General features: G+C 48.8%; 2 protein-coding genes across 3 annotated transcripts; both read left to right on the top strand.

The window, feature by feature from the left end:
• The first annotated feature begins 9,905 nt into the window (after positions 1-9,905).
• CCNO (cyclin O) lies at positions 9,906-12,747 on the top strand. The gene is made up of 3 exons (XM_003899675.3): positions 9,906-10,773; positions 11,361-11,546; positions 12,040-12,747. The coding sequence occupies exons 1-3, from the start codon at positions 9,958-9,960 to the stop codon at positions 12,523-12,525; spliced, it is 1,488 nt and encodes a 495-aa protein (XP_003899724.3). The 5' UTR covers positions 9,906-9,957; the 3' UTR covers positions 12,526-12,747.
• A 3,563-nt stretch (positions 12,748-16,310) lies between these two features.
• On the top strand, positions 16,311-24,271 carry MCIDAS (multiciliate differentiation and DNA synthesis associated cell cycle protein). 2 transcript variants are annotated; one of them, XM_021939364.2, is made up of 7 exons: positions 16,311-16,593; positions 16,681-16,777; positions 16,945-17,036; positions 20,599-20,671; positions 21,223-21,446; positions 22,499-22,609; positions 22,834-24,271. In XM_021939364.2, the coding sequence occupies exons 1-7, from the start codon at positions 16,474-16,476 to the stop codon at positions 23,272-23,274; spliced, it is 1,158 nt and encodes a 385-aa protein (XP_021795056.2). In that variant the 5' UTR covers positions 16,311-16,473; the 3' UTR covers positions 23,275-24,271. The 2 variants fall into 2 exon arrangements, 1 of the variants encoding a protein (XP_021795056.2); XR_002522547.2 differs by lacking the exons at positions 16,311-16,593; positions 20,599-20,671; positions 21,223-21,446; positions 22,499-22,609; positions 22,834-24,271 and adding an exon at positions 17,457-18,444 and having other exon boundaries at positions 16,684-16,777.
• Positions 24,272-26,919: the final 2,648 nt, after the last annotated feature.

Genomic DNA, 26,919 nt, shown 5'->3' with positions numbered 1-26,919 from the left:
ATCAAGGTAAAGAAAATTACGCCTATATCTGTGATATAAGTATTTTTCTAGTTTCAACATTTTTACTTTTCATAATCAAATATATAAATCTTTTTTTTTTTTTTTTTTTTTTTTGGAGATGGAGTCCTACCCTGTTGCCAGGCTGGAGTGCAGTGGCACGATCTCGGCTCACTGCAACCTCCGCCTCCTGGGTTCAAGTGATTCTCCTGCTTCAGCCTCCCGAGTAGCTGAGACTACAGGCATGCACTACCATGCCAAGCTAATTTTTGTATTTTTAGTAGAGATGGGGTTTCACCGTGTTGGCCAGGATGGTCTCAATCTCTTGACCTCCTGATCCACCCGCCTCTGCCTCCCAAAGTGCTGGAATTACAGGCGTGAGCCACTGTGCCCAGCTAAATCTTTTTTTTTTTTTTTTTACAGTCTCTTGGTTTTATGTCATACTTCCCTATTCTGGGAGTATCACAAAATCTGCAGCATATCACTTTCAAACTCACCATCGACAATGAAGAGCAAATCTCCTGGATACCCCAATACCAGGGTGAAGTAGGGGGATGCAGGGTAGTGGCAAATCCAAGAAAGAGATTTCCTTCCTGCAAATTACCAACATCTTTTCCTTTATTCTGACTTCTTTTCTAGAAAGCACACTTTTTCTCCAAGCAAATGACACCAAGAATGACCTCATTCTTCAGATGAGATTCTGCTCCCTATATCCTGGTATATAGTATAATGAAGCTACATAATACCCAAAACAAGTTTGATAGTATAACAAAGTCTTGACTATATCATAAGTAAATTGTAACACACTAAATGTTACACACACAGTATCAGGAAGGTTCGTTGCTCCTGACAGCCCTGAGTCTACATGGGCACCACCACCATCTAAAGGGAATCCAGCAAAGTAAGCATCAGGCTACCATCACAGTTTGAGGAAATGCTTGCAAGGGTCACTGAAACAAGTCACTTAGTATCCCATACCATAACAGAGTTGAGGCCTGGGTGGGCTTCAAGCATAATTATGCTGCAGTGCTTACTACCCTGTAGTTCTTGATGTGCTCTTCCAATCCAGACCCTGGAAGGACAGAGGTTGCTGGGGGAGACCTTTCCACACAGCAACAGAATATGGCAAAGAGACTTAACCTTTACAGAAGTAAAATTTCTTGGGCCAGGCACAGTGGCTCATGCCTGTAATCCCAGAACTTTGGGAGGCTGAGATGGGTGGATTACTTGAGCCCAGGAGTTTGAGACCAGCCTGGGCACCACGGCAAGACCCAGTCTACACAAAAAAAATACTAAAATTAGCCGGGCATGGTGGCATGTGCCTGTAGTTCCCAGAGGCAGGAGGATTGCTTGAGCCCAGTTGGGGGGTGCAGGTGAGGAGGCTGCGGTGAAGCCTGATGGTGCCACTTTAGCCTAGGTGACAGAGTAAGACCCTGTCTCAAAAAAAAAAAAAAACCAAAAAGAAGAAGAAGAAGAAGTAAAACTTCTTAAATGTTACACCAGGTGATATTTATCTGGAGGGCTAGACCTTTAACTTGCCCAGGTTCACAGAACTAGTATACTGCAGACAGGATTGAACTCCAGAAGTCAAACTTCAGAGCCAAAGCTCTTAACCACTGCACAGTACTGCCAGTGCCAGGCAGATTGCCACAGATAGGAGGGAATCTGAGGAAAGTTGGGAGAAAAAGCACATCTATGCATGAGGAGAGAAGCAGTGCACTTGAGCGTGTGTACTGAACTTTTAGTGAACTGGGGATTGGCAAAACTCCAGGAAGGCAGGTAACAAAGAGATAGCCTTTTTCCCAGGTGGACATTTAGACGTGTAAGTCAAACGTCCAGGTTTTTTAAATGTGCTAAAAATTCCGGCCCTTTGTGTACTAAATACCAGCAAAACTTGTCTGACTTCAAGTTATCTTAAATATGTCTCAATTTTGATGCTTAAATACATTAATAGAAAATAGAGTCTTAAGTAAATATTAGAATTTTTAGTGACATCAAAACTGAGTTTAAGCATTATTTTAAGGCGCTAGCAAACGTTCACAGTTAGGCGGCAACCTACTTTGTTTGCTAAAACAAGGCACTGTCAGTAAATGTATTGTTCCTACTTCAGCCCCCATCATAGAGCTGGAATACGGTGAGGGTGGGGGCTTTTGTCTCAAGCTCAAGTGCCAAACTGGAATTTAAAAAACCTCTGGTTCCATTATGTTAATACTCCCTTGCAGATTTCATAAACCACACCTGAAAACAAACAGGTCAAATCGTGGTTAAGCAGCTTTCGACGTAGAAGCCTGAGTTTAATTCGGTTTTACATTTTTAAAGTATTTTAGGTTTACCTAGTGCATTTAAGGAGCACTGGGCCCAGGTCCCAGAGAGATTAGTAAACAGAAATTAATTTTAAAGACTTTTCATGGGGAAAATAAAATGCTTTTAACTTGGACCATATTGTTCATACCAATCACAAATACTGAGGAGAGGAAAACATGGCACTGATATCTCTGACAGTCTTGCTTTAAAATCTCTAGAAGGTGGGGCACAGGACCAAGAGATGTGCAGGAATATCACTTTATTATATGTCCTGTCTAAAACTACATCGAATTGGGTTTCAACAGTGCATTCTACGATAAGGCAGTGGAACATTTGAAAAACACTGTGGTGAGATGGAGGGAGACACAAAATTCGTTGTTTAATGTCAATTATGTTATTTACCCTTATTCATTGCTAACACCCAAATTCACATCCCAGACCTCACACCTGAACTCTCAATTTTTGTATTCAAATACCTGTTTTACATCCCCACATGGATGCCTGGCAGATGTCTCAAGCATAGCACACTCAAACTCCTTATCTTCTCCATAAAACCTTTTCCTTCCCTCAATCCTTTCCATCTCAGCTAATGACAACTTCATATTTTCAATTGTTCAGGTCAGACCAGCATCATCCTTGACTCTTTCTCTCATACCCCGTATCTTTCTCTTTTTTGAGATAGGGTCTCCATCTGTTACCCACGCTAGAGTACAGTAGCATGATTATGGCTCACTGAAGCCTCAACCTCCTAGGCTCAAGGAATCCTCCCCCACCTCAGCCTCCCAAGCAACTGGGATTATAGGCACCAGTTGCCACACCCAGCTAATTTTGTGAGTTTTGTATTTTTTGTAGAGGCAGTGTCTCGCAGGCAGGTCTTGAACTCTTGGCCTCAAGCAGCCCTCACACCTTGGCCTCCCAAAGTGCTGGGATTACAGATGTGAGCCACTGTGCCCAGCCCCTATATCTTTATACCAAATTCTATTGGCCTATATTCAAAATATATCCAGAATCTAATCACTTCTCACCATCTCTACTACCTACTATCCTGGTTCAAGGCACCATCATCTCTCACCTGAATTATTTTAATAGTTTCTTAAGTGGTTTTCAGTTTAAGTGGTTTTCTGTTTCTGCCTGCATCCCCTCTCTTGCCACCCACATGTATTCTCAGCCTGATTAATTCTTCAAAAACAGTGTTGTACAACAGAAATACAATGTGAGCCACATATGTAATTTTTTAAATTTTTTGAGACAGGGTCTCATTCTGTCACCCAGGCTGGAGTACAGTTGCACGACCATAGCTCACTATAACCTCAAACTCCTGGGTTCAACTGATCCTCCCAAGTAGCTGGGACTACAGATGTGAGCCACCATGCCTCATTTTTTTCTAAATGTTTAGTAGAGATGGGATCTTACTATGTTGCTCAGGCTGTTTGTATGTAAATTTAAAATTTCCAGAAATCACTTTTTGTTTTTTTAAGAAAGAATTTTGTTCTGTCCCCCAGGCTGGGGTACAGTGGCACAATCTCAGCTCAGTGCAACCTTGGTCTCCTGGGTACAAGTGATTCTCCTGCTTCAGCCGCCCTAGCTGGGGTTTATAGGCATACACCACTACACCTGGCTAATTTTTGTTTTTTTGTTTTTTTTTTTTTTTTTTTGAGACGGAGTCTCGCTCTGTTGCCCAGGCTGGAGTGCAGGGGCCGGATCTCAGCTCACCGCAAGCTCCGCCTCCCGGGTTCACGCCATTCTCCTGCCTCAGCCTCCCGAGTAGCTGGGACTACAGGCGTCCGCTACATCGCCCGGCTAGTTTTTTGTGTTTTTTAGTAGAGACGGGGTTTCACCGTGTTAGGCAGGATGGTCTCGATCTCCTGACCTCGTGATCCGCCCGTCTCGGCCTCCCAAAGTGCTGGGATTACAGGCTTGAGCCACCGCACCCGGCCTAATTTTTGTATTTTTAGCAGAGATGGGGTTTCACCATGTTGGCCGGGCTGGTCTGAAAGTCCTGTCCTTAAGGGATCCACCCACCTCAGCCTCCCAAAATGCTGGGATTACAGGCATGAGCCACTGTGCCACGCCCAGAAATCACATTTTAAAAACCCAAAAAAATAGATGAAGTTAATTGTAATAATATATTTAATTTATACAATCTAGACACCCCTTTTCAGAATCTCTGTCTTCATCTCCCACTCTTCTGCTCCCTTACTCTAGGCACGCTCCTCTTTCAGGGCCTTTGCACATGGCTGTTCCCTTCACCTGGAATGCGCTTTCCCCAGAATAAGCATGATTCACTCTCTCAACTCGTTCAGGTCTTTGCTCAAATGTCAACAGCTCAATTAGGCTTTTCCTGACCTCTTTATTTAAAATTCCTATACCCCCATGCCCTAAAGTTCCCCATTTCCCTTTCCTGCTTTATTTTCTTAGCTCTTTTCACCATCGAACATAAACATACATTTATTTGATTATTATGTCTCCTCGCACTAAAACATAAAGTTTATTAGGGCAGGAATTTTGGTCTATTTTATTCACTGTGATATTTCAGCACCTAGAAAAGTGCCTAGTACATAGTAGGAACTTAAAAAATATTTGATGAATAAATTAATGAATGACTAAAAGTAAACACTGCTTTTAACAATAAGCACAAGCTATAACATCAGACGGCAGAGGAAAGAGGTAAGGATGTCATGATGACCATTTCCTTTCCTACTCTGTCTAGAGAGGAGAAATGACCAAGGGGAGATCAACTGTGCCTTTTCTTGGAAGCAGTGGACAGAAGTCCTAGATATAAAACCTAGCCCTGAGCTTTGAAGACAAGTTTAAGAAGGCTTTTTATACAAGTTAAATCAATTAAAATAAGGTTTTATCCAATATTAAGAGTTAGAAAAAAATGTAAAAACCATCCCCTGAATTAAAAGACTGCTTATGACTGAGATGCTATACTAAGAAAAGCTCCTTTCAAGGTTTTGCCAGACTCCATGATGCACAGTGGAGCCATATACAAGTTTATATTGAATATTTTCATTAATTCAGTCAAAATCTTGGGGATATTGTTTTAACTAAGCAACAATTGATAACAAAAGGTAACCACTGGTATTTACATATGTTCATTCATTATGTAAATATTGTCTTTTGGTACTTGCATCCTGATTAAGCTCTATCTTTACAGTGAAGACTTAATTGAATGGAAACATGGAACTTTCTCTTTGACCTTAAACAGAGTGACAGGTTACATTGTTTTACCTGCCAACCCACTTGCCTGAGTATATAAGCCAGACTCACAGAGCTCCTTGAATTCACTTAACCAACATGGAGCCCCCTTTGTAATCTATTTCCTAAATATTTAGAATCTAATATCCTTTCTCCATCCTCATTACCCACAATCCTCTCTTGTTTGAATTACTGCACCTAACAGGCCTTCAACCTTTTCTTCTCCAATCTATTTTCCACATATCAGCTAGAGTAATTTGATTTTTTTTTTTTTTTTTTTTTAGGCAAGATTTGGCTGTATTGCCTAGGCTGGAGTACAGTGATATGATCTTGGCTCACTGCAACCTCTGCCTCCCAGGCTCAAGTCACCATCCCACTTCAGCCTCCCAAGTAGCTGGAACTAGAGGCACATGCCACCATTCCCAGTGAATTTTTGTATTTCTGTAGAGATGGGTTTCACCATGTTGCCCAGGCTGGTCTCAAACTCATGAGCACAAGCGATCCGACTGCCTCGGCCTCCCAAAGTGCTGGGATTATAGGTGTGAGCCACGGCACCCAGCTTTAGAGTAATTTTTTAAACAAAAGATCTTCTCTCTCCTTTGGTCAGGCCTCTTCAGTGGCTTCAGGCTTCAGGTAAAGTCTAAACATTTAATGTAGCTTAGAAAGCACTGTATGATCTTACTATTGAAGCATGGTGATTATGGAGCAAGGAGCTAGGCTAAGTTTGACCTAGTTCTGCCATTTACTAGCTTTGTGACTTTGGGGAAATTACTTCTCTATGCCACAGTTTTCTCATCTATAAAATGGGGAAAATAATAGGAGCGATCTCACAGAGCTACTGGGAAGATGAAAGGAATATAATATACATGAAGAGCATAATAAAGTTCCTGGCACCTAAGTTTTACTTAAGTATTAGCCATTTTTCCCCTACATCTCTTCCCTTTGACCCTGTGTTCCAATCATTCTGTATGAAGTAGGCCCTAAAACATTTCAGGAATCATGCTGCTTCCAGAAACTCCCACATCCTGCTAGTCTACTTAAAATGATTTCTCCCTTCTCTCTTAGCTTAACTACCACTTGCTTTGGGAAGCCTTTCCAGGCCAGGCTAATTGCTCCTACTGTGGGTTTCTGTGACATCCAAGTAGGGCTGCCAGATGTCAGGATGCCCAGTTAAATTTGAATGTCAGATAAACAACAAATCATCTTTTAGTATAAGTATGTTCCCTGCAGTAAAATAACTAATGAATATTTTTTTCTTACAAATATGTCCCATGCAATATTTGGGACATACTCAATGCTAAACATTCGTTTTTTTGACATTTGAATTAACTCTGTGTCCTGTATTTTATCTGTCAACCCTAAATCCAGTAAATCCTCTATCAGTAATCCTTTACCACACAGTAATCATTTAAACAAGTGCAACAAGTGGCTCTTTGTTTCCACAACTATGCAGCTCTGTGAGGGCAGGACCCGTGCAGTCTTTCGGTTTTAGACCCAGCACCTGGCACAGCAGGCATTCCAGAAAACTGAGGAATACGTCCATCAAGCCAAAGCTCAGGCACCGACTGTTGGGAGTTGACTCTAACTACAGGCAAACTCCCTGGGAGTGCAAAGCATTTTGAGCATGGTGCAAAGAGAGTCTCATCTCCACAGGTGGATCAAATGATGGTGCTTTTTTTCAGAATAGCTCCAGTGTGGCCGGGCGCAGTGGCTCACACCTGTAATTGCAGCATTTTGGGAGGCCAAGGCGGGCAGATCACCTGAGGTCAGGAGTTCAAGACCAGCCTGGCCAACATGGTGAAACCCCATCTCTACAAAAATACAAAAATTAGCCGGGGATGATGGCGGGTGCCTGTAATCCCAGCTACTCAGGAGGCTGAGGCAGGAGAATGGCGTGAACCCGGGAAGCGGAGCTTACAGTGAGCTGCGATCGTGCCACTGCACTCCATCCAGCCTGGGCAACAGAGCGAGACTCTGTCTCCAAAAAAAAAAAAAACACAGATGAGGAAACGGAGACTCAGAGAGAGGGGGAAATGTCTTGTCTAAGACAACCAATAAGAGAACCAGAGTTTTGCCCTCAAGAGTTGACTTCACTAATTAGATTTTCAGAAAAAGAAAAAATAGGCTGGGCATGGTGGCTCACGCCTGTAATCCCAGTACTTTTGGAGGCTGAGGCGGGCAGATCACGAGGTCAAGAAATCAAGACCACCCTGGCCAACACGGTGAAACCCGGTCTCTACTAAAAATACAAAAATTAGCTGGGCGTGGTAGTGCGCACCTGCTGTCCCAGCTACTCAGGGGGCTGAGGCAGGAGAATCACTTGAACCTGGGAGGCGGAGGTTGCAGTGAGCCATGATCTCCCCACTGCACTCCAGCCTAGCAACAGAGCGAGACTCTTTCCGTCTTAAAGAAAAAAACAGATGGCCGGGCACGGTGGCTCACGCCTGTAATCCCAGCACTTTGGGAGGCCACGGCGGGAGGATCACCTGAGGTTGGGAGTTCAAGCGCAGCCTAACATAGAAAAACCCCCGTCTCTACTAAAAATACAAAATTAGCCAGGCGTGGTGGCACATGCCTGTAATCCCAGCTACTAGAGAGGCTGAGGCAGGAGAATCGCTTGAAACCAGGAGGCAGAGGTTGTGGTGAGCAGAGATCGTGCCATTGCACTCCAGCCTGGGCAACAAGAGTGAAACTCTGTCTCAAAAAGAAAAAAAAAAAATAGATGAAAGCATAAAAAGAAAAAAAAAAAAGATGAAAGCATAATTAGATTTTTAAAAGAAAAAAAAAAAAGGAAAAAGGAGTTGACTTCCTGCTCTTTTTCACTTTACCACACTGGCCACTTGGGCCAATATGAAAAAATCAGAATTCCTGGATTCTTCCTCCTCACACAGAAAGCTTCTCTAGGAATAAGTCTGATATCTGAGCCCCCTCCACAGGGTCAACTGCTCCTCCCATAATGTTCCCCAACAATAGTCTGAGAGGCGGTAAGGCCTGGTACTACTCCTAGTGTTTCTTAGCTCATCTCCCATGTTAGAGATGAGATTATTTATTTATTTACTTATTTATTTTTCTTTTGTGACAAGAGTCTTGCTGTGTTGCCCAGACTGGAGTGCAGTGGCATGATCTTGGCTCACTATAACCTCCACCTCCCAGGTTCAAGCGATTCTCGTGCCTCAGCCTCCCAAGTAGCTGGGATTACAGGTGTGTGTTATCACCTCCAGCTAATTTTTGTATTTTTAGTAGAGATGGGGTTTCACCATGTTGGCCAGGCTGGTCTCGAACTCCTGACCTCATGTGATCCACCTGCCCTGGCCTCCTAAAGTGTTGGGATTACAGTCGTGAGCCACCACACCCAGCCCAGATGACATTATTTAGGGCAGAAGAATAGAGAGCTTGCTCAGAGTTAGAAGGAAATAGGAGGAACAGTGGTCAGAACCCAAAATCCATTCCTTTTCTTTCACCTGCATCTCTAGGAGACACCTTCCCACCATCTACTAAATTTTCATAGACAAACTTGCACTTTGGGTAGGCACATTTGTCAGCTTTCTTCTGTAATGAGGTTAGGTGGCTGAACCTGCTCTTGGTTTGGCACCCAGTAGCCTCGCCTCTTAGAGGGCCTCTGGAAAACACTGGGGCTGAGGGCACCTAGGCTTTCTGCCGTTGCTAAGTGCCTGTGAGGTTGATTATAGGTTACTTGTGCTCCTGGAACCCCTTCTCCTATAGGGTCAGAGACCCTCAGGAAGATTCAGTCAGGCCAGAGAGGGGCTCCAGCTTCTACCGGGACAGGAGTCTGTGGACAAAACTCGAGGCGCCTTGAGGAAACTGCCACGCCCGGTCGGGCTGGGCGTCCCCATTCCAGCTTTAATTTCCCTGAGTTTATCACCCTGAAGGAGCAGACGCAGGAAGCAGGGAAAAACCAAGAAAGGACTGGGCTGCTGGCGGGGTAGAAGGCCAGAAGCTAATGACCTAAAACGGAACAGGCTGTAAGCAATTCGATCAAACTCGAAATGCAACTTTCCAACATTCTTAAACCGTTGCAGCCCCAGCTTACTTGGCTTGGGGTGAAAAGTGTGGGAGAAAGTCTTCACGGCCTGCAGACTTGCTTGCCGACTGAAGTTCATCCGGCAGTTTTCCGTTTTGTTTTGAGCGCGAACGCCGTGGCTGGCTGGTGGAGCTCCAATCTATTCCGCAGCACAGACTGCCCTGCTGAGGCTCTGCTCCCCGAGGCCGGCGGAAGGAAGGGCACTGGCTACTACGGTAGCCACCGAAACAAAATCCACAAACGCAACTGAATTAACACTATTGCTTGTTTGGGTCACTGAAGAAAACTTTTCCTGTGTTGACAGAACTCTAGCCAGACTTTCGTTTGGAACTCAGGATCAGACCTTTACAAAATTACCGACCTGGGTTAGAGGTGCCCGCACGTGTCGAGACCATCTGGCCAAGGACAGGGAGATGCCACCTGGGAGAATCTTTTATCGGGCGCAGCAGAGCTACTTGGCCCGGCCCGCCGCAGCCCCACTCCCACTCAGCGTGCGGGCCTCCAGCAGCGACCCGAGTTCCGGTTGCCCGGGTAACGCGGGACGCAGGCGCGAAAGGCTGATGCCCGGCGCGCGCTGCAGCTCCCCCTCCCACTGGCGCGCCGCGGAGGCGACGCGCTGCCTGCGCCCTGAGGCGAGCGAGTGGTTCTCCAGCCGGAAAATCGCGGCTCCGGTGCCGCTCTGGGCTCAGCCAGTGAGAGGCCGGGGGTGTGGTAGGCAGAAGGAGCCGGCCGGGTACTTAGGGCCGCGCCAACCTCTGAGCCCGGCCTCCTTCACACTTTCGCGGGCGCGTCTGCTGCCCGCCGCAGCCGGGGCGTTGAAAGTAGTAAAGCGGCCACCCGGCCGCATCATGGTGACCCCCTGTCCCACCAGCCCCTCAAGCCCCGCCGCCCGGGCGGGGAGGCGGGACAACGACCAGAACCTCCGCGCCCCCGTGAAGAAGAGCAGGCGTCCGCGCCTCCAGAGGAAGCAGCCGCTGCAGCCCCTGGACCCGTGCCCGCTCCCGGGAGACTCCGGCATTTGCGACCTGTTCGAGTCCCCCAGCTCCGGCTCAGACGGCACAGACAGCCCCTCTGCGGCGCGGGGCGGTAGCCCCCTGCCCGGCCCGGCCCAGCCTTTGGCGCAGCTAGATCTACAGACCTTCCGCGACTACGGCCAGAGCTGCTACGCCTTCCGCAAGGCGCAGGAGAGCCACTTCCACCCGCGGGAGGCGCTGGCGCGGCAGCCACAAGTGAGGTGCTGGTAGAGCCAGCTCCCCGCCGCCGCTCTTCCTCTCCTCCCAGGCTGTCTCCTCTCCTGCCGGGTCGGCCCTCCGAGCGCCTGGGCCCGCGACAGCCCAGCTCCCGCCCCCAGTTGAAGCAGGAAGGGTCGTGGAGGGGCGGGTCACCGGCCTCATTTTACAGATAGAAGGGGGGCGTAGACGGCTTGAGGGACTTGCCCCAAGTCCCAAGCTGGCTAGTGGGGCAAGGTAGAGAGCAATTCGTTTCTAGGTTGAGTCCGGACTCCTACCGAACTCAGGCAAGTTATTTAACACCCCTGAGCTGCTTTCTTCATCTGCAAAATGGAACCCCTCCCCTTCCTTTGAATTGCTGAGCGTATTACGCGAAGTAATGTGTTCGACGCTCTCTGGGCCAGGTCCCAATCCCGGTGTTCCGGCTCAGCACGGCCCACGCGTTTCCCAGTTTCCATTGCGTTTCTCTCTGAAATCTTATTGCCTCTCTCCGGGGAAGCTCCCCGATTCTTCTTGGCCCTGCTTCCCTCCCACAGTCCCTCTCCACCCTAAGCCCAGCGGGCCGCCTCCCCTCTCCCTCCCGGCAGGTGACGGCGGAATCCCGCTGTAAGCTGCTCAGCTGGCTGATCCCGGTGCACCGCCAATTCGGCCTCTCCTTCGAGTCGCTGTGCCTGACGGTGAACACTCTGGACCGCTTCCTCACCACCACGCCGGTGGCTGCAGACTGCTTCCAGCTGCTCGGGGTCACCTCCTTGCTCATTGCTTGCAAACAGGTACCTGGGGCATCAAACAGGTACACGCGGCATCTGGGGACGCAGCCAAACTCCCCGCCACTCCCTGGCCGCCGGTCTTTCTAGCGCGCAAGATTCAGTGCTGGGTTCCCAGAACTCATTTTGTCAGATATTTGCATATGCATATATCCCTTAGCCTTAACAATTCCTCCACAAACGAACAATCCTGTCACTCAGCCCCCAAAGAAATAGCCTAAAAGACTAATAGCTGTAATCTGTCCCAAACAGCTCTTTTGTCACCTCTAGTCTAGTCCCTGAAAAAGCCTTCAAAATTTCCCAAGCTTTTTTTTTAGTTGGACAGTAGTTAGATCAACTGCGCTGGAAGTACGCCCCAGGTCACTTACGTGGAAGCAATGGAGAGGCAGAGCCCCGGCTGTCTCTCTGGAAGGGATAGGGAAAGTCCCGGGCTTCATACTGGGGTGGGCCTCGGGCCCGGGAAGCCGCAAGGCGGGGTTGAGTGCGCCCTGTGTTGCAGGTGGAGGTGCACCCGCCGCGCGTGAAGCAGCTTCTGGCCCTGTGCTGCGGCGCCTTCTCCCGGCAGCAGCTCTGCAACCTCGAGTGCATCGTGCTGCACAAGCTGCACTTCAGACTGGGTGCGCCCACCATTAGCTTCTTCCTGGAGCATTTCACGCAGGCTCGCGTGGAGGCGGGGCAGGCTGAGGTCTCCGAAGCTCTGGAAGCGCAAGCCCTGGCGCGGGGGGTGGCAGAGCTGAGTCTGGCCGACTATGCCTTCACCAGCTACTCCCCTTCCCTCCTGGCGATCTGCTGCCTGGCGCTGGCGGACCGCATGCTGCGGGTCCCGCGGCCCGTGGACTTGCGCCTGGGAGACCACCCGGAGGTGGCGCTGGAGGACTGCCTGGGCAAGTTGCAGCTGCTGGTGGCCATAAACAGTACTTCCTTGACTCACATGCTGCCCGTTCAGATCTGCGAGAAGTGCAGCCTGCCCCCGAGCTCGAAATAAAACAGACCCTTGGTTTCCTTTTAGTACCTGGCCCGGCTGCTGGACCTCTCCCATAGCCTCAGAAGAGTGCAGTATGGGTCCACAGAGAAGGCTTCAGGACCTGCTTGGTCAACTGCAGGTTGTAAATAGTGTACGATAGTAGCATCTGGTATTTTATTTATTTTGCAGCGAGCACATGAGGGAGCTGAGTCTTTCCCCAATAAACAGTGTGGTTTGTCTAAATCCTTCGAGTGTCTGTCTGCGGGGAGGGAAGGTGAATTCAGCTCAGGAATGGTGGTGGTTGGCAACGTTTGCGGGATTTTCCCTTCCCTCTGGGTTCACTCTGTAATTGGGATCTCTGTGGAAACACCAGGTCAGGCGAGGTCCTAGATACTGAATTCCAGAGATTAGTGGAGTCAGGATCACCTGATGGCTTGGGTCCTGTGACCCTCGAAGAGAACCTCTATGCTGTCCAGAGGGTTGCACTTGCTGGTGAGGCAGATGTGGGGCTGGGAAGCTTTTGGGGACCACACAGGCACACTAGCAGAGGTAGGGGAAAGCAAGCAATATCCAGGCATGGAGAATCCCGTGTTCAACTGGAGTTATGTTGGAAACCAAGGATTTGACTGTGGTCATGGCCATTGCAGGTCGAGCCCATTTACCCTGCAATCACATGGTCCAGCTGTTCATGCTGCTACATGTGAGCCCAAAGTAACCGGCATAATAGTCATAATGGCTATATTGAGCATTAACTATGTAGTAGGTACTGTGTTCAGCATTTGTTATTTCATTCTTCCAGCAACTCTGTGGAGCAGAGTCTATTATCCCATTTTTCAGAGGAGGACACTGGAGCGCAGAACCTAAATTAAACAACAGTGGAGTAGCCAGGATCTGAGTCTAGGGTCCCACTCTTAGCCACACTGCTAAATGTCCCCCACTGACAGGTTTCCGGTAATTCTCAAAACACCCTCTTTCTGAGATAGGTGGCAGATAGTTATTTACTCAGTGCACCCCATTCACTAGGGACTGTAGAGAACACATCTGGAGAGCCAGCACAGTCTGTACCACAGTCACGTTACAGGAATCGTCTTACAGATGTGAGAAAACTGAATTGAGAAATGAGACAGAGGCTTGCTGGAGTTTTGACTCCACCTGTCATATTGCCTTCAGTCTCACTGTCATGAATCTGATGCAGGCACTGAATCTCAGCTCTGTCACCTAGCAAATTTCATATCCTCTCTGAGCTGTACAATTGATATCGAGGTTGTTGTAAGTCTAAATGAGATTGAGAAGCTTAAATGAGATTAAGTTTACTTGTTATAAGGTAGTATAGTGATTCACTAAGTGGGCTCTGTATCCAATTTGCCAGGTGACCTTAAGCAAGTCACATATCTATGCCTATGTCTCATCTATAAAAATGGGAATATCAATAGAGCCTATTTAGTAGGGTGGAAGTATAGCTCTAATGAGATAGTCCATACTGATCGCCCAGCACAGGTCCCCCAGCACATAGAAAGCCCTTGAGAAATAAAGGCTAGTGGTAACATGCACAGTGATGGGAGGAGAGGAGTTCTGCAGAAAAACTTGGAGCAAAGAAACAGCAAATATGGGAAAATAACATTTGGGTGGGGTTGAACATATGGTTGTTCATTGTACTGTTCTTTCAAATTTTCTATATGGTTGAAAAAAGTGATAATTTTTGGGGGGAAAATCTGTCATGTTCCCCTGCACCTAGAATAAATCAAAATGTATGACAAACACAAAAAGCAAACTCAAAACAAATTTAGAGAAACTTCTTTGCACTTCTCTCAAAGTGTGTCTTCCAGGCATTCTCAGAGCCAGGGGTGCCTTACTCTCCGTCCCTTGAATGCCTCTTCTGACATATTGCTACGCTAAACTCTCTAGGAACTTTCTCCTTCTTAGCTGTGGAAGAAGGAAGTGGTGATCACCAAGCTATTTGTGTAAAAGCTGCTCTGTGATAGTGAAAAAGTAGGAGGAAGATCATATCACCTGTTTCAAATCACAAATTATTAGGGCCCTCTGCTTGGTTGTGAGGGGTTGCGGTCTGGCTCCCAGGCAAAAGAGTGACTTTGAGGGGAGTTGTCTTCACCAGTATCTGCTCCATTAATCAGCCAAGATTGCTATGAGTTACTGGTTCCAGAATCATCCAGCCTAGGAGTCACATTATCATGCTATTCCAGTTCCTGTTAAAACATAATGTGCAATGCCCATATTTTTGTCTACTCCAACTTAGAACTCATTGACGAATATTTGGAAAATGGGCCTATCCTGGAAATTTTGTGATGATCTGCATGTGTAGAGATCTTCCCAAAACTCAGCTAAGAGCTTCCCTACTCATTTTAAATGCTGGAAAGTGGGCGAGGATGGGGATGGAGATGGACTGGCTGGTGGTTGTGCTACTCAGGAACCAGAGGAAACAGGAGACAGGGCTAGGAACAAGTTGTGGGAAGCTGGAAATACAGCTGAAAAGCCTTTTTAAAAAATCGCTAATTTACCCATACTAAGCACCAGTCACTTTACACAAATAATCTCACTCATCTTCACAGCAACTCTATTGAGGCCAGTGTAACTTTTTTTTCCTAAAGACCTAGGGCTCATGGACCTGGTTCCTCAGGCACTCTGACCCTAAAGCCAGAGCTCCTCACCATCAGCCATACCACACCAACTCTAGCTGGCTGGCCTCACCTCAATTCAGTTTCTGCACCTACTTGTGGTCAGAGGGTCTCAGTCTATTCCAGCTCTACCATTGGATTACCTTCCACCGCTGTTAGGGCATCTTGTTTCCTGCTAGAGGCTCTTTAACTACTACTACTAGGTATAAGGGGAAAACAAGGTGCCCAATATGGGGGGTACACAAAGATTCCAATTTCAGATAACTGTTCAAATTGGATGAATATGAGTGGTCCTGAGAAAGGTCCCTCGCCTAAGGATGCCCCTCCCTGGGAGATGCCTCCGACTCAGGAAAATGCCCATTCGTTGGAGAGGTGTCGGGTTGGGAATGGCAACTACAACAGCGAAGAGACCAGCCAAACGTTGCGATGGGCCGCTGAGGCCACTAGGAGAGGCAGGAACAGGGTTTTTGGGGATTCGGGACTGTCCACTGTGGCGTTTTCAGACAGTGGAGGAGGGTTCGTAGTGTCACTTTTTCTTAACGGACGGTATTTTAAAGGCTGTGCTCACGCGCCACTGCCGAGAAGCGTGTGGGGCTTGGGGAACGGGGCGGGGCTCTTGGCCTCAGGCCAAAAGAGACCACGTGGAAATCCAGGAGTCAGGACCCAGGATAAGGTTCAGGTTTGAGGGAAGGGGCTTCTGTAATAAAGGGGCTGTTCCGGGGCGTCCCTGCCGGTATTCTACATCCTTACTAAATCCCGAGGGGAGCGCAAAGGCCGGAGTCTAGCACTGGCGGGTGTCGCTCCACGTTTATTTCGTGCGCCTTGTGGCTGGAGTGGGAAGAAAAGGAAATAAGAATCGTGAACTTTGCCGTTCCCGCTGTCCGTAAGCGGGAAGACCGTACCCAGGGCGAGGGAGACTGGCGCTCGCCCACCCCTCCTTCTCCCTCTCTTCGCCTGGCGCGGCCGGGAGGCGGCGGCGCCAACGCTAGCCGAAACGGCGCTGGCGGGCCGGGGCCCCGCGCTGGCGGCTCCCGGGGGAAGCGCGGTTGCCAGGTTGGGTTTAACGCCTCCGCCCGCGCGCAGATTGTCCCGGGCTGAAGGCGCCACCTCTGGCGCTCAGGCGCGAGCCGCCCCTCCCGCGCGGCGGTCTTTCCCCTCCCCCGCCGTCTCTCCGCACCTCCTCCGCAGCCTCTCGGCTCCTCCTCGGCCACGCGCCTGCCCCAACCTCTGGCTGGCTTCGGAGCCTGCAGGCGCGGAAGGGAGTGCACGGTGTGGATCGCTGCCCCAGCCCGGGCGGCCGCCTCCGAGCAGTCGGCGCCGGGAGGCAGGAGGCAGGATGCAGGCGTGCGGAGGCGGCGCGGCCGGCCGCCGGGCCTTCGATAGCATCTGTCCCAACAGAATGCTGGCACTGCCGGGCCGGGCGCTGCTCTGCAAGCCGGGGAAGCCGGAGAGGAAGGTGGGGCGGTTGATTCGGGCCGGGCGGGGTCTGCGCGCTCCGTGCCCCGAGGGCTGACCCGCGATCACCGTTTGTATGCCCTGCCAGTTCGCTCCTCCGCGGAAGTTCTTCCCCGGATGCACAGGCGGGATCCCGGTGTCGGTGTACGAGGATCCTCCGGAGGCCCAGCCCACCGCGCTGCCAGGTGAGCCCCGTGGCACCCACGCTACCCCTCGGGTTCCCCGCGCCGGGAGGGTGCGGCGCGCGCGGCTCGGAGGAGCTTCTCTCCCCCGGCTTCTGACGTCCTAGCGGCGAACCTGGCGGAGAGGCTCAAGGTCCGCCCGGCGCGTGTCCCCGGGTCTCCCCGCACAGCCCTCACCACCATAGACCTGCAGGACCTCGCTGACTGCTCTTCGCTACTCGGGTCCGACGCGCCGCCTGGTGGTGACCTGGCCGCCTCGCAGGTACCTCCCCTTCTCGTGGAGCCTCCTGGTTTCACCAAGCCCAAACCCCCCTCGGGGTGGTGGTTTTAATTCCCCAAAAGCTCCACTCGGGTCAGGAGCGCAGGCACATTCAGCTGGTGAGGGGAAGCATCGGGCAGGTACCTGAGCCTCCCAGATCAGAACTTCTACTTCCATCCTAGTATGTTATGAAGGCCACATATCCACTGGAGCTGATTTGACCAACTTGGTACAGTCGGGCTCACCTGGAGGCCTCCCCTCCCATTCTCCTCCCTATCTACTCATTGGAGCTGTGACAAGATTGCGCACAGAGAGACCAGGCGGGTGGGTGGGAGCAAAGTTGCGCACTGGGCACCTGTTGCATGTCCTATCAGTTCTCCCAACACCCCCTTCCTGCCCATTTTCATTCCGTGGGTATCTAAGAAGAGTGGAGGTTGATGGATAACTCCTCTATCAAAGACTGGAAAAGAGCAAGAGAATTTGCAGTTGGAAGAAGCAGGAAGGACAAAGGACTCTGGAAGTAATCTTGCAGAAAATGTTCCTCTCTGCAGAGATGTCCTTCAGCAATTGGGCACTTTTTCAAAGTCCTGTTCCGCCCTTCAAAAAGCTCTAGTCACTTGCCATGATGGGGCAAAAAGGCACTTGACTTTTTTCTTTCCCCCCAAACCTGTCTTCTCACTCCCATCCCACTTCCACACTTGCTGGTGCTGACGCTTCCCAGGCAGAGAAGGGAGTCTCCCAGAATGGTGTCTGGGAGGCCAGAAGCCTGGCTCATGGGTAGGACATGAAGTGCCCAGATGGACAGGAGGTCTTAAACAGATGCAACCCCCAGGAAAAGTGCCAGTTCCAGCTTCTTGGCAATAGGTCTGGGGTCTGCAGACAGGCCCAGTACAGAACTCTACAAAGACCTGACCACTTCCCAGAACTGGGAGTGGTGGTGGAGCAAAACTTCTCAGCCCTCCTCCAAGAGCCTCCTAGAACCTTGGGATAGGGCCTAGAGAGACTCAGTTTAGGTGGCCGCTGAGAGCAGAGATTGTTAAGGCAAGAGTTGGGAGTGGGCATTGCACTGTAGAGGGCATTTAATTGTTCTTTTTAGATCTGGATGATCAAATAAGGAAAGATAATGCCTGAGCATCTTCCAACTGACCCAGAGGCCTAGGTCACTCCCTTACCCCAACATGTTTATTGTGCAAGTAAGAAAGCCCAAGCAGCTCTCGTTGAATGTTTGTCTAAGTATACAGATTTTAAATTTGGCATCATGCTCTTTGTTTGTAATTTTTTTCTTGCTTTTGTAGTTGGAGAAATGCCAGATTTATCTAATTGGGGAGGTAGAATTCAAAGTTTCATTTTGTTTATTTTCTTTTTCTTTTTTTGAGACAAGATCTCACTCTGTCACCCAGGCTGGAGTGCAGTGACATGATCATGGCTCAGTGTAACCTGGACCTCCCAGGCTCAGGCGATCCTCCCACCTCAGCTTCCCAAGTAGCCAGGACTACAAGTGCACACCACCACAGCCAGCTAGTTTTTGGTTTGTTTGTTTGTACTTTTTGTACAGATGGGGATTCACCATGTCACCCAAGCTGGTCTTGAACTCCTGTGCTCAAGCAATCTGCCTGCCTCAGCCTCCCAAAGTGCTGAGATTACAGGCGTGAGCCACTATGCCCAGCCTCGAAGTTTCAAGGACAGAGCTCACATCAGATGGACCAAAAAATCCAGGATTTTTCCTGGGAAAGACAGAGCTGGTTCAGAGGAAAGAGGCCCCTAAGGGAGGAACACTTGGGGAGACCCCTGGGACACTCAGATCACATTTCCCCATTCCTTTCCTGCTGGGGAAGGTGGACAGAGAGAAGAAGTGCTCTAGAAATGTTTGAGGTTCAGAATGGGCCAAAACCTGGATTGGTATAACAGGTAGCATTTCCAGGGCCCCAATTCCTGAGTTGGCCTCCAGTCTTCTCATGAGACTTTTCTCAAATCCCTACTGAGGAGGAGACCTTCCAGTTCTTGAAGAATGAGCCCCTTCAACCAGGGCAGAACTCATGCTCCAGGACTTGTTTGGGGCCCTCAGTCCTTCCTTTCTCATCTCCTTTCCCTTATAGTCTCAGCGTCCAACTAGTGGCAGAGGTGCTAGAGGCCTCCCTGCTTAACACTTTTCTCCCAAGGGAAAACTGATACTTGTACATTTTTTGAAGTTAGGGACAGAGTAAGTTCCTTTTCCCAGAAGTATTTGAACAGTAAAGAAGGGCTTTTGGGACAACAGTATGATGAGCACAAAGGAATGAATCAACAGTGCATTCAGTATAACAAGTCTTTCTGGTAGGCTATTGGATGCATCTTCTCACACCATGGCCCTTGAGACTCCTGTCCCCTTCCCTGTGCTGTCTTCAGTGGAAGCCAGCTTTCCTAAAAAGAGAGAAAAGCTGAAGGAAATGAAGTATGGGGGCAGGAGGCCCCATTCCACTACTTCAGAGCTGGGTGACTGGATAACTCTCTGAGCTTCAGATTCTTCCTCAAAGAGGAATCAGTTCCCAGGCCCCGCCTGCTTCCCACACTGGTGTGAGGATGAACTGAGAGACTGTGTAAAAGCGTTTTTCATCAACTCTAAATGTCCATGAGTTAAGGGAACAAGAAAGCCCATGCCTCCAGCCCCTCACGCACCCTTTCCCCTCACACACCCAGACACCCTGCAGGAGGCCAGGAGAATATAGTTAAAGATGTTGGAGGTGCACCGGCTGTATGAGAAAAGTGTACTCCCAACTTTTTGGGAACTGAAAAGAGCAATGGAGGCCACGCTGGCTGTGTGCGTAACAGAAGCATTTCCCATATGCCCCTGGCCCCTCGAATCACAGCTTACCTCCCGCTCGGTTGCAGGGGCGGGGCGGTTAGCTGAGGCCGAACCTTGGCGGGAAACGCGGCTTCAAATTACTGCTCTGGAGGCCCCTACACGCTGTCGGGTCTTGGGTGGAAAGATCCTGTGTTCAAGACGTGCTCTCTGCTCCTACAGCGGCGGCTCGGTGGCCGGTCGCTGTTGAGTGGGAGTTGAAATTTCGCTGGCGCATGGGGAACCGCCGGGCCTCACGGAGACAGCTGCTTAGCTGGTTGGAGGGTGGCGGGCTACTCAGCTGCCCGGAGCCGGCGCTGGGCCCCCGCACCGCGCGCGGAAGGACCCATGCCCGCTACGCAGTCGCTCTGCAGGAGCCGCGAACTGCTGCCCCCTTCCCTGAGTCAGTGTCGCTCTCCTTGCGTACCTCTCCCCACCGTGGAGGTGCAAGCCTGCTGGGTTCCCTGTCTCGGATGGGGCTTGAATTTTCGGGTACCAGACTGGGCTGCCGACAGGAGTGCGCGCAGACCGCCGCCTAGCCCGGGAGGAGGTCTGTCGGTCTAGAAAGGGTTCCGGACCCGCCACAAAAAGTGTTTTATTTGGTGGGGATTTAGGGGTACAAGTGCGGTTGTGTTACATACATATATTGCATAGTGACTGCCAGATTTTTAATAGGGACGCCAATATTTATTGAAGGCTTTCTAACGCCAGACTCGTTAACTAGTGTACACGTCTTGTTTATTTCAGAACCATTCCCTCCAAACGGAAGTGGACTTCGATCTGCAGGATTTCAGAGACACGGTGGATGATCTCATTGCAGGCAAGTGCAGTCTCCTGGCAGTTAAGTAACAGCGGGGGTGTCCCCCAGTCCCAAATCAGACTAGTTCACATTTCGTGGTCGCCAAGGTGGTAAACCCAGCCAACTGTCAGCGACTCTCCAGCAACTCATCAAAAAGTCAGGCTTTTCCATATTTAGGACATTTCTCTCCCCCAGTTGAGAAGTCGAACCGCTGGATCTACATAGCGCTTTATCTGGGATCAGTGTGAGTTCTGGGAGAGGGAGCCCTATCCTGTAGTGTGGCAGGGGAGGTTGAGTGACGAGTGCGCAGGGGATCGAAGGCCTGTGTGTGCAGGCCCAGGGAAGTTTTCTTGATTGAATTCAGGTAAACTTAACAGGCATATGATGGATACCTACTGTGTATGTACAGGCCATCAGGAAGGGCCTCATAATCACGCGTTTAGGAGTAAGGGGTGCTTAATTTAATAAAAAAAAAATCTCTACATAAACCCTACACCCAGAGTGGCATTTTGCTCCTGTAACTAGCTGGGCATGAGTTTGAGGCTGCAAATCCAGCTCCTGCTCTTTTCCAGACTCATCCTCTATGATGTCGCCTACCCTGGCCAGCAGAGACTTCCCCTTCTCTCCTTGCGACATGTCGCCATTCGGGCCCTGCCTCTCCCCGCCACTGGACCCACGGGCTCTGCAGTCACCACCGCTGCGCCCTCCAGACGTGCCCCCGCCTGAGCAGTACTGGAAGGAGGTGGCGGACCAGAACCAGAGAGCGCTGGGAGACGCGCTCGTTGAAAATAATCAAGTAGGGACACTGCTCTGGCGACCAGGAATCCTGCGGCAGGGACAGGATATAGAGGGTGGAAGTGGGGTTTGCAAGGGCAAGGATGAGGTCCTGTGAGTCGGAATCAGTGGACTGACTGGTGGTTCACCTAGCTGCCATTGCTCCGGTGGCTCCACCTGTTTCCAAATTCACTAAGTGGGAATAATTCTACCCCACTCGATTTTTATTTTATTTTTAATTAATATTTATTTATTCATTTAATTTTGAGACAGAGTCTCACTCGGTCACCCAGGCTGGAGCTCAGTGGCTCAATCTTAGCTCATTACAACCTCCGCCTCCCAGGCTCAAGCGATTCTCGTGCCTCAGCCTCCCAAGTAGCTGGATTACAGACGCGTGCCCCCCACACTTGGCTAATTTTTGTATTTTTAATAGAGACGGGGTTTCACCATGTTGGCCACGCTTGTCTTGAACTCCTGACCTCAGGTGATCCATCCGCCTCAACCTCCCAAAGTGCTGAGATTATGGGCGTGAGTCACTGCACCTGGCCATTTTATTTATTTTTAAAAATTGTTTTATTTGGAGGGATTTAGGGGTACAAGGCAGTTGTGTTGCATACATGTATTGCACAGTGCCTGCCAGATTTTTAATAGGGACGCCAATATTTATTGAAGGCTTTTTCTATGTGCCTGGCCCTGGACTTACCAATTTATACTTCTTCTTCCCACTTAATGCTCACAATCATTGAACTAGATACTCTTACTAGCCCCGTTTTACAAGGATATCGAGACGTAGGATTGTTGAACCTCAGTAACAGAACCTAGATCTGCCTGTTGCCCAAGTCAGTACTCTTTATCAGCACGCTACACTGAGGATTAATGGAGATAAATTTTGTTCAAGTGCTTTGTTTTAAAACAAATAACAAATGATGATTATTCTCACTAGCGTAAATGCCCGTGCATCCCCAGTTTCTGATGAGACGTGAGGATCTGGGTATCTGGGTTTGATTCATGCCAGATATGCAGACGCGACCCAGCACAGTGCCTACCCCTGAATGTTTGGGTCTCATCCTGCAGCTGCACGTGACGCTGACCCAGAAACAGGAGGAGATCGCCTCGCTCAAGGAGCGGAACGTGCAGCTGAAGGAACTTGCCAGCCGAACCCGGCACCTGGCCTCGGTGCTGGATGTAAGTGGGGCGCGGGCGTGTGGGAACTGCAGCACGTCGGAACTGAACTGTTCAGTGCATCCCCGCCCCCAACCCTGCGCCCAGCATTGGGACCCGGTGGGGGCCCCGGAGAGGAGAGGACCGCTGGGTGCGTGGTGCGTAGCGTGCCCAGGTCACCTTTTGCACGCACCGAACCCGGGGGGTCCGGCAGGCCCCAGGGCGGCGCTCTTCCCCGTCTTTCGTAGAAGCTGATGATCACACAGTCCAGGGATTGTGGGGCGGCGGCCGAGCCCTTCCTGCTTAAGGCAAAGGCCAAAAGGAGCCTGGAGGAGTTGGTCAGCGCTGCGGGGCAGGATTGCGCGGAAGTGGACGCCATCCTGAGGGAGATTTCCGAGCGCTGCGATGAAGCCCTGCAGAGCCGCGATCACAAGCGGCCCCGACTGCAGCCAGAGCCCGCCAACACGGACACCAGGCCCGGGAACCTGCACGGCACCTTCCGGGGGCTGCACACCGACTGCAGCACGAGAGCGTTGAACCTGAGCCACAGTGAGCTGGAGGAGGGCGGCTCCTTCAGCACCCCCATCCGCAGCCACAGCACCATCCGAACCCTCGCCTTCCCCCAGGGCAATGCCTTCACCATCAGAACAGCCAATGGGGGTTACAAGTTCCGCTGGGTCCCCAGTTGAGCTGTGATGTGGTCCCCCAAAACACTGCCCTGTATTTCCACTGAAGTGCCTGGAGGCTTCCCAGAACTTTCCCTGCAGAGTGAATGCCACCCTGAAACATTTTTTTCAGGAACATAAGCGTCTTGATACCGATGCACTGTAAATGTCTGCTACAAAACATTGTATAGCCCTTCCCCTTGTCACAGTGAAACTCTGTATATATGTGTATGTCACATATGTCACAGCCAATTTTAAAAGTATTTATTTTTAGCAGCTTTGAATTATGTATTTTTAGAGCAGGGAGGGATTTAGAAACCATAGCTACTTTTATAATTATATAATGCCCTAATATTATAAGAAGGAAAAGAAGGCTCTAACAGATTAAGTAATTTCCTGCAATGGGAAACACTGGAACCTTTCAATCACTTTATCACTAGTCATTTAAGGACTCTAGGCCCAGAAGCCTGGTTTCTGGGTGAATGTTTTTATACATCACTCAACTTCCCTCAGTCCTGCAAGGACACCTAATTTTGTTACTATTGAAAACTTTTATTTTGGTGGCCAGAATACGAAATCGGGAGAGGTAACCTAAACAGTTGTCTTAGGAAAAGGCAGATTCTGAGAGGCAATGCGTTATCAACAAAATAGGTGCTAAGCACATTTGTTTATAATGATCATTCATATAATTTAGAAGATTTATGGTAAAGGTTTACATTAATTATCCATACAGTTCTATTTGTGCAAATAGAATAACCACCTAAAAAGCAAACAGTGTTAATGAGAAATATACATTGTTTTAAGAAAATGGCATATACCACATGAAAAAGGGTGTTCCCATTTTTTTTTTTTGCCAGAAATCAAGTGTGGAAATCTTGATCAAGGTAAAACTACCTATTTAAACTGCACAGATAAAACGGGTGCACAGTCATATTTTACATTTCTTGGCTTGATTTATATAACTTGTAAGAAAAACTTAACTATAAAAAGTCAGTGTGCCTTCACTTTGACTTGACTTCTATTCCCTTTTGTCTGGGGTTCTTTTTTCTACTCATTTCTGAAATTATGTGAGTGGCATATGTCAAGTAGTGATTTGTCCTGACCTTCACAGTTCTTAACACGAGGGCTACTTCTTGCACTTGGGGGCCCAGCCTAGGTACGTTTCCAACTGTGTTACGCCACACTGCATTGCTGGTTCTGAGAGGAGATATCAGGTAACAGGTGATTTGGCAGTGTGGCAGAACCTGCCCTTCCAGTTTGTCATGTATGTACTGTTATCTGTATTTAAATAGCCATTTAGAAACCAAAAAAAAGTGATAAAATAGACCATATTTCCTCATATTTTATCTAACAAATGGACTCTTAAAAAGTACAGTAGATGGTCCAGAATTTTTTTCATCAGCTCATATATAAAGTTACCAGAGTTCGGGATAAGAAAAAACAAATCACTTCCCCCCAACCTCTTAACCTGTCCCCCAGAACAATCAGCTTGTCACGTCTTTTCCTCTCTCCTTAATGAGTATTCTTATAATGCTTTACCTACAATAACTAAAAAGTTTTAAATATATAGGGTTTTTTTTTCTGTATGTCTTATGACTAGAGTTTTTAAAATTACCTTTCTTCCTGCCTTTAAGATTATATCCCTGTAATTGTTATGTTAGCCATTGGTAACTTGAACTGCTTAAGTATCTTTCACTTCTGAGGCAGGGGTTGAGGTGGGAGGGTGCAGGTGGGGGCATCATCTTGTGGACTAATGGCACAGATGACTAAATTAGTTAGCAGTAGTAGAGCTTACAAATTAGATTCATTTGTTTATTTAACAGATATTTATTGATTATTACTGAGAATCTTAGTAATACAGATACTAAGTAAACAGCAAAAGAACAAAACACAAAAATCTTGCCCTCATAGATCTTACTTTCTCCTGGGAAGACATTACTACCAAACAAATAAATATATACATGCTATGAAGAAGAGTAAGGATAGAGAATTCTGTGTGTCATAATAAGAAATACATACTTGGTCTTTGTCTCTGGTTCCTGGCTTGTGGCTTCTAAAATCCTTGGACTCTAACCAATGACGAGTGCAGTCTCACTATGTTTCCCAGGCTGGTCTTGAACTCCTAGCCTCAAGCAGTCCTCCCTTCCCGTCTCAGCCTCCCAAGTGGCTGGGGTTATGGGCCTGAGCCACTACACAGCTAAGTGTCTTGTATGTGCTGATGAGATGGCTGGTGTCTGAGAGACCCTAGAGAGCTTCAGGATGGGGGCTAGTCTTTAGAAAGACCAAGCAATGGCTGGGTGTGGTGGCTCATGCCTGTAATCTCAGTACTTTGGGAGGCCAAGGTGGGCAGATCACCTGAGGTCAGGAGTTCGAGACCAGCCTGGCCAACATGGGGAATCACTGTCTCCACTAAAAAGACAAAAATTAGCAAGACAAAAATTAGCTGGGCATGGTGGTGAGTTCCTGTAGTCCCAGCTACTCAGGAGGCTGAGGCAGGAGAATCACTGAGGCTACTTGGGAGGCTGAGGCAGGAGAATCACTGAGGCTACTTGGGAGGCTGAGGCAGGAGAATCACTTGAACCTGGGAGGCAGAGGTTGCGGTGAGCTGAGATCATGCCATTGCACACCAGCCACCTGAGTGACAGAGCAAGACTCCATCTAAAAAAAAAAAAAAGTCATGAATAGAGGGTTGGAACTTTCAGCCTTTCAGCCCCTGCTTCTTGCCCCCACCTCTGGGCAGAGGAGAGGGGCTAGAGATTGAGTTACCCCAATGGCCAATGATTTATTTAATCAGTGTGAAACCTCCATAAAATCCCCTAAGTGATAAGGTTCAGAGAGCTTCCAAGTTGATAAAGATATCTAGGTGCTGGGAGGGTGGTGTGCCCAGAGAGGACATGGAAGCTGTGTCCCCCTCACCATACTTTGCCCAGTGCATTTCTCCTATTTGGCTGTTTATGAGTTGTGTCCTTTATAATAAACAAGTAATAGTAAGAAAATGAGTTCCTGAGTTCTGTGAGCACTCTAGCAAATTATTAAATCCAAGGGGGTATTATGGGAACCCTAGACTTTGTAGCCAAGTCAGAAGTGTGGGCACGCTGGGCACCTGTCTGGCATCTGAAGTGAAGGAAGTTTTGTGGACTAAGCCCTTAAACCTGTGGAATCTGACACTAACTCTAGGTAGTGTTAGAATTGAATTGAATTACAGGATTCCCAGTTGTATCTGGAGAATTAGAGAACTCATTGTTGGTGTCAGAAAGTTGTGCATAAAAATAGGTCAGTGTGATAGTAGGTAGTCTTTGGGCCTATGTGGTCTACGCTAGTTCAGGAATATGTGATGTGTTAGCCTGAAATTAGCTCAATAATCACTTCATTTCCCATAGGACAGGTACAGTTCTAGTGTTGGGAAGACAACCAGGAACAAAAACCAAGTGCTTACCTCATGAAACATGCATTCTAGTGGGGGAAGACAGATACTAAACAGATAGATGATGTCTGATATTTAACACATTATAAAGAAAATAAAGCAAGGTATAGAGACAAGATGTGATAGGAGTTACTGTTTTAGCTAACGCAGAGTATTTCTAGAAGTTTCTATGAAAGTAAAATTAGTTTAAAAAAGGAGGTACAGACCGGGCGCGGTGGCTCACGCCTGTAATCCCAGTACTTTGG

The sequence above is a fragment of the Papio anubis genome, chromosome 5, assembly GCF_008728515.1.
Source record: "Papio anubis isolate 15944 chromosome 5, Panubis1.0, whole genome shotgun sequence".
Taxonomy (NCBI): Eukaryota; Metazoa; Chordata; class Mammalia; order Primates; family Cercopithecidae; genus Papio; species Papio anubis.
The sequence above is the reverse complement of the archived record's forward strand: the minus strand, read 5'-3'. Positions and strand labels throughout refer to the sequence as shown.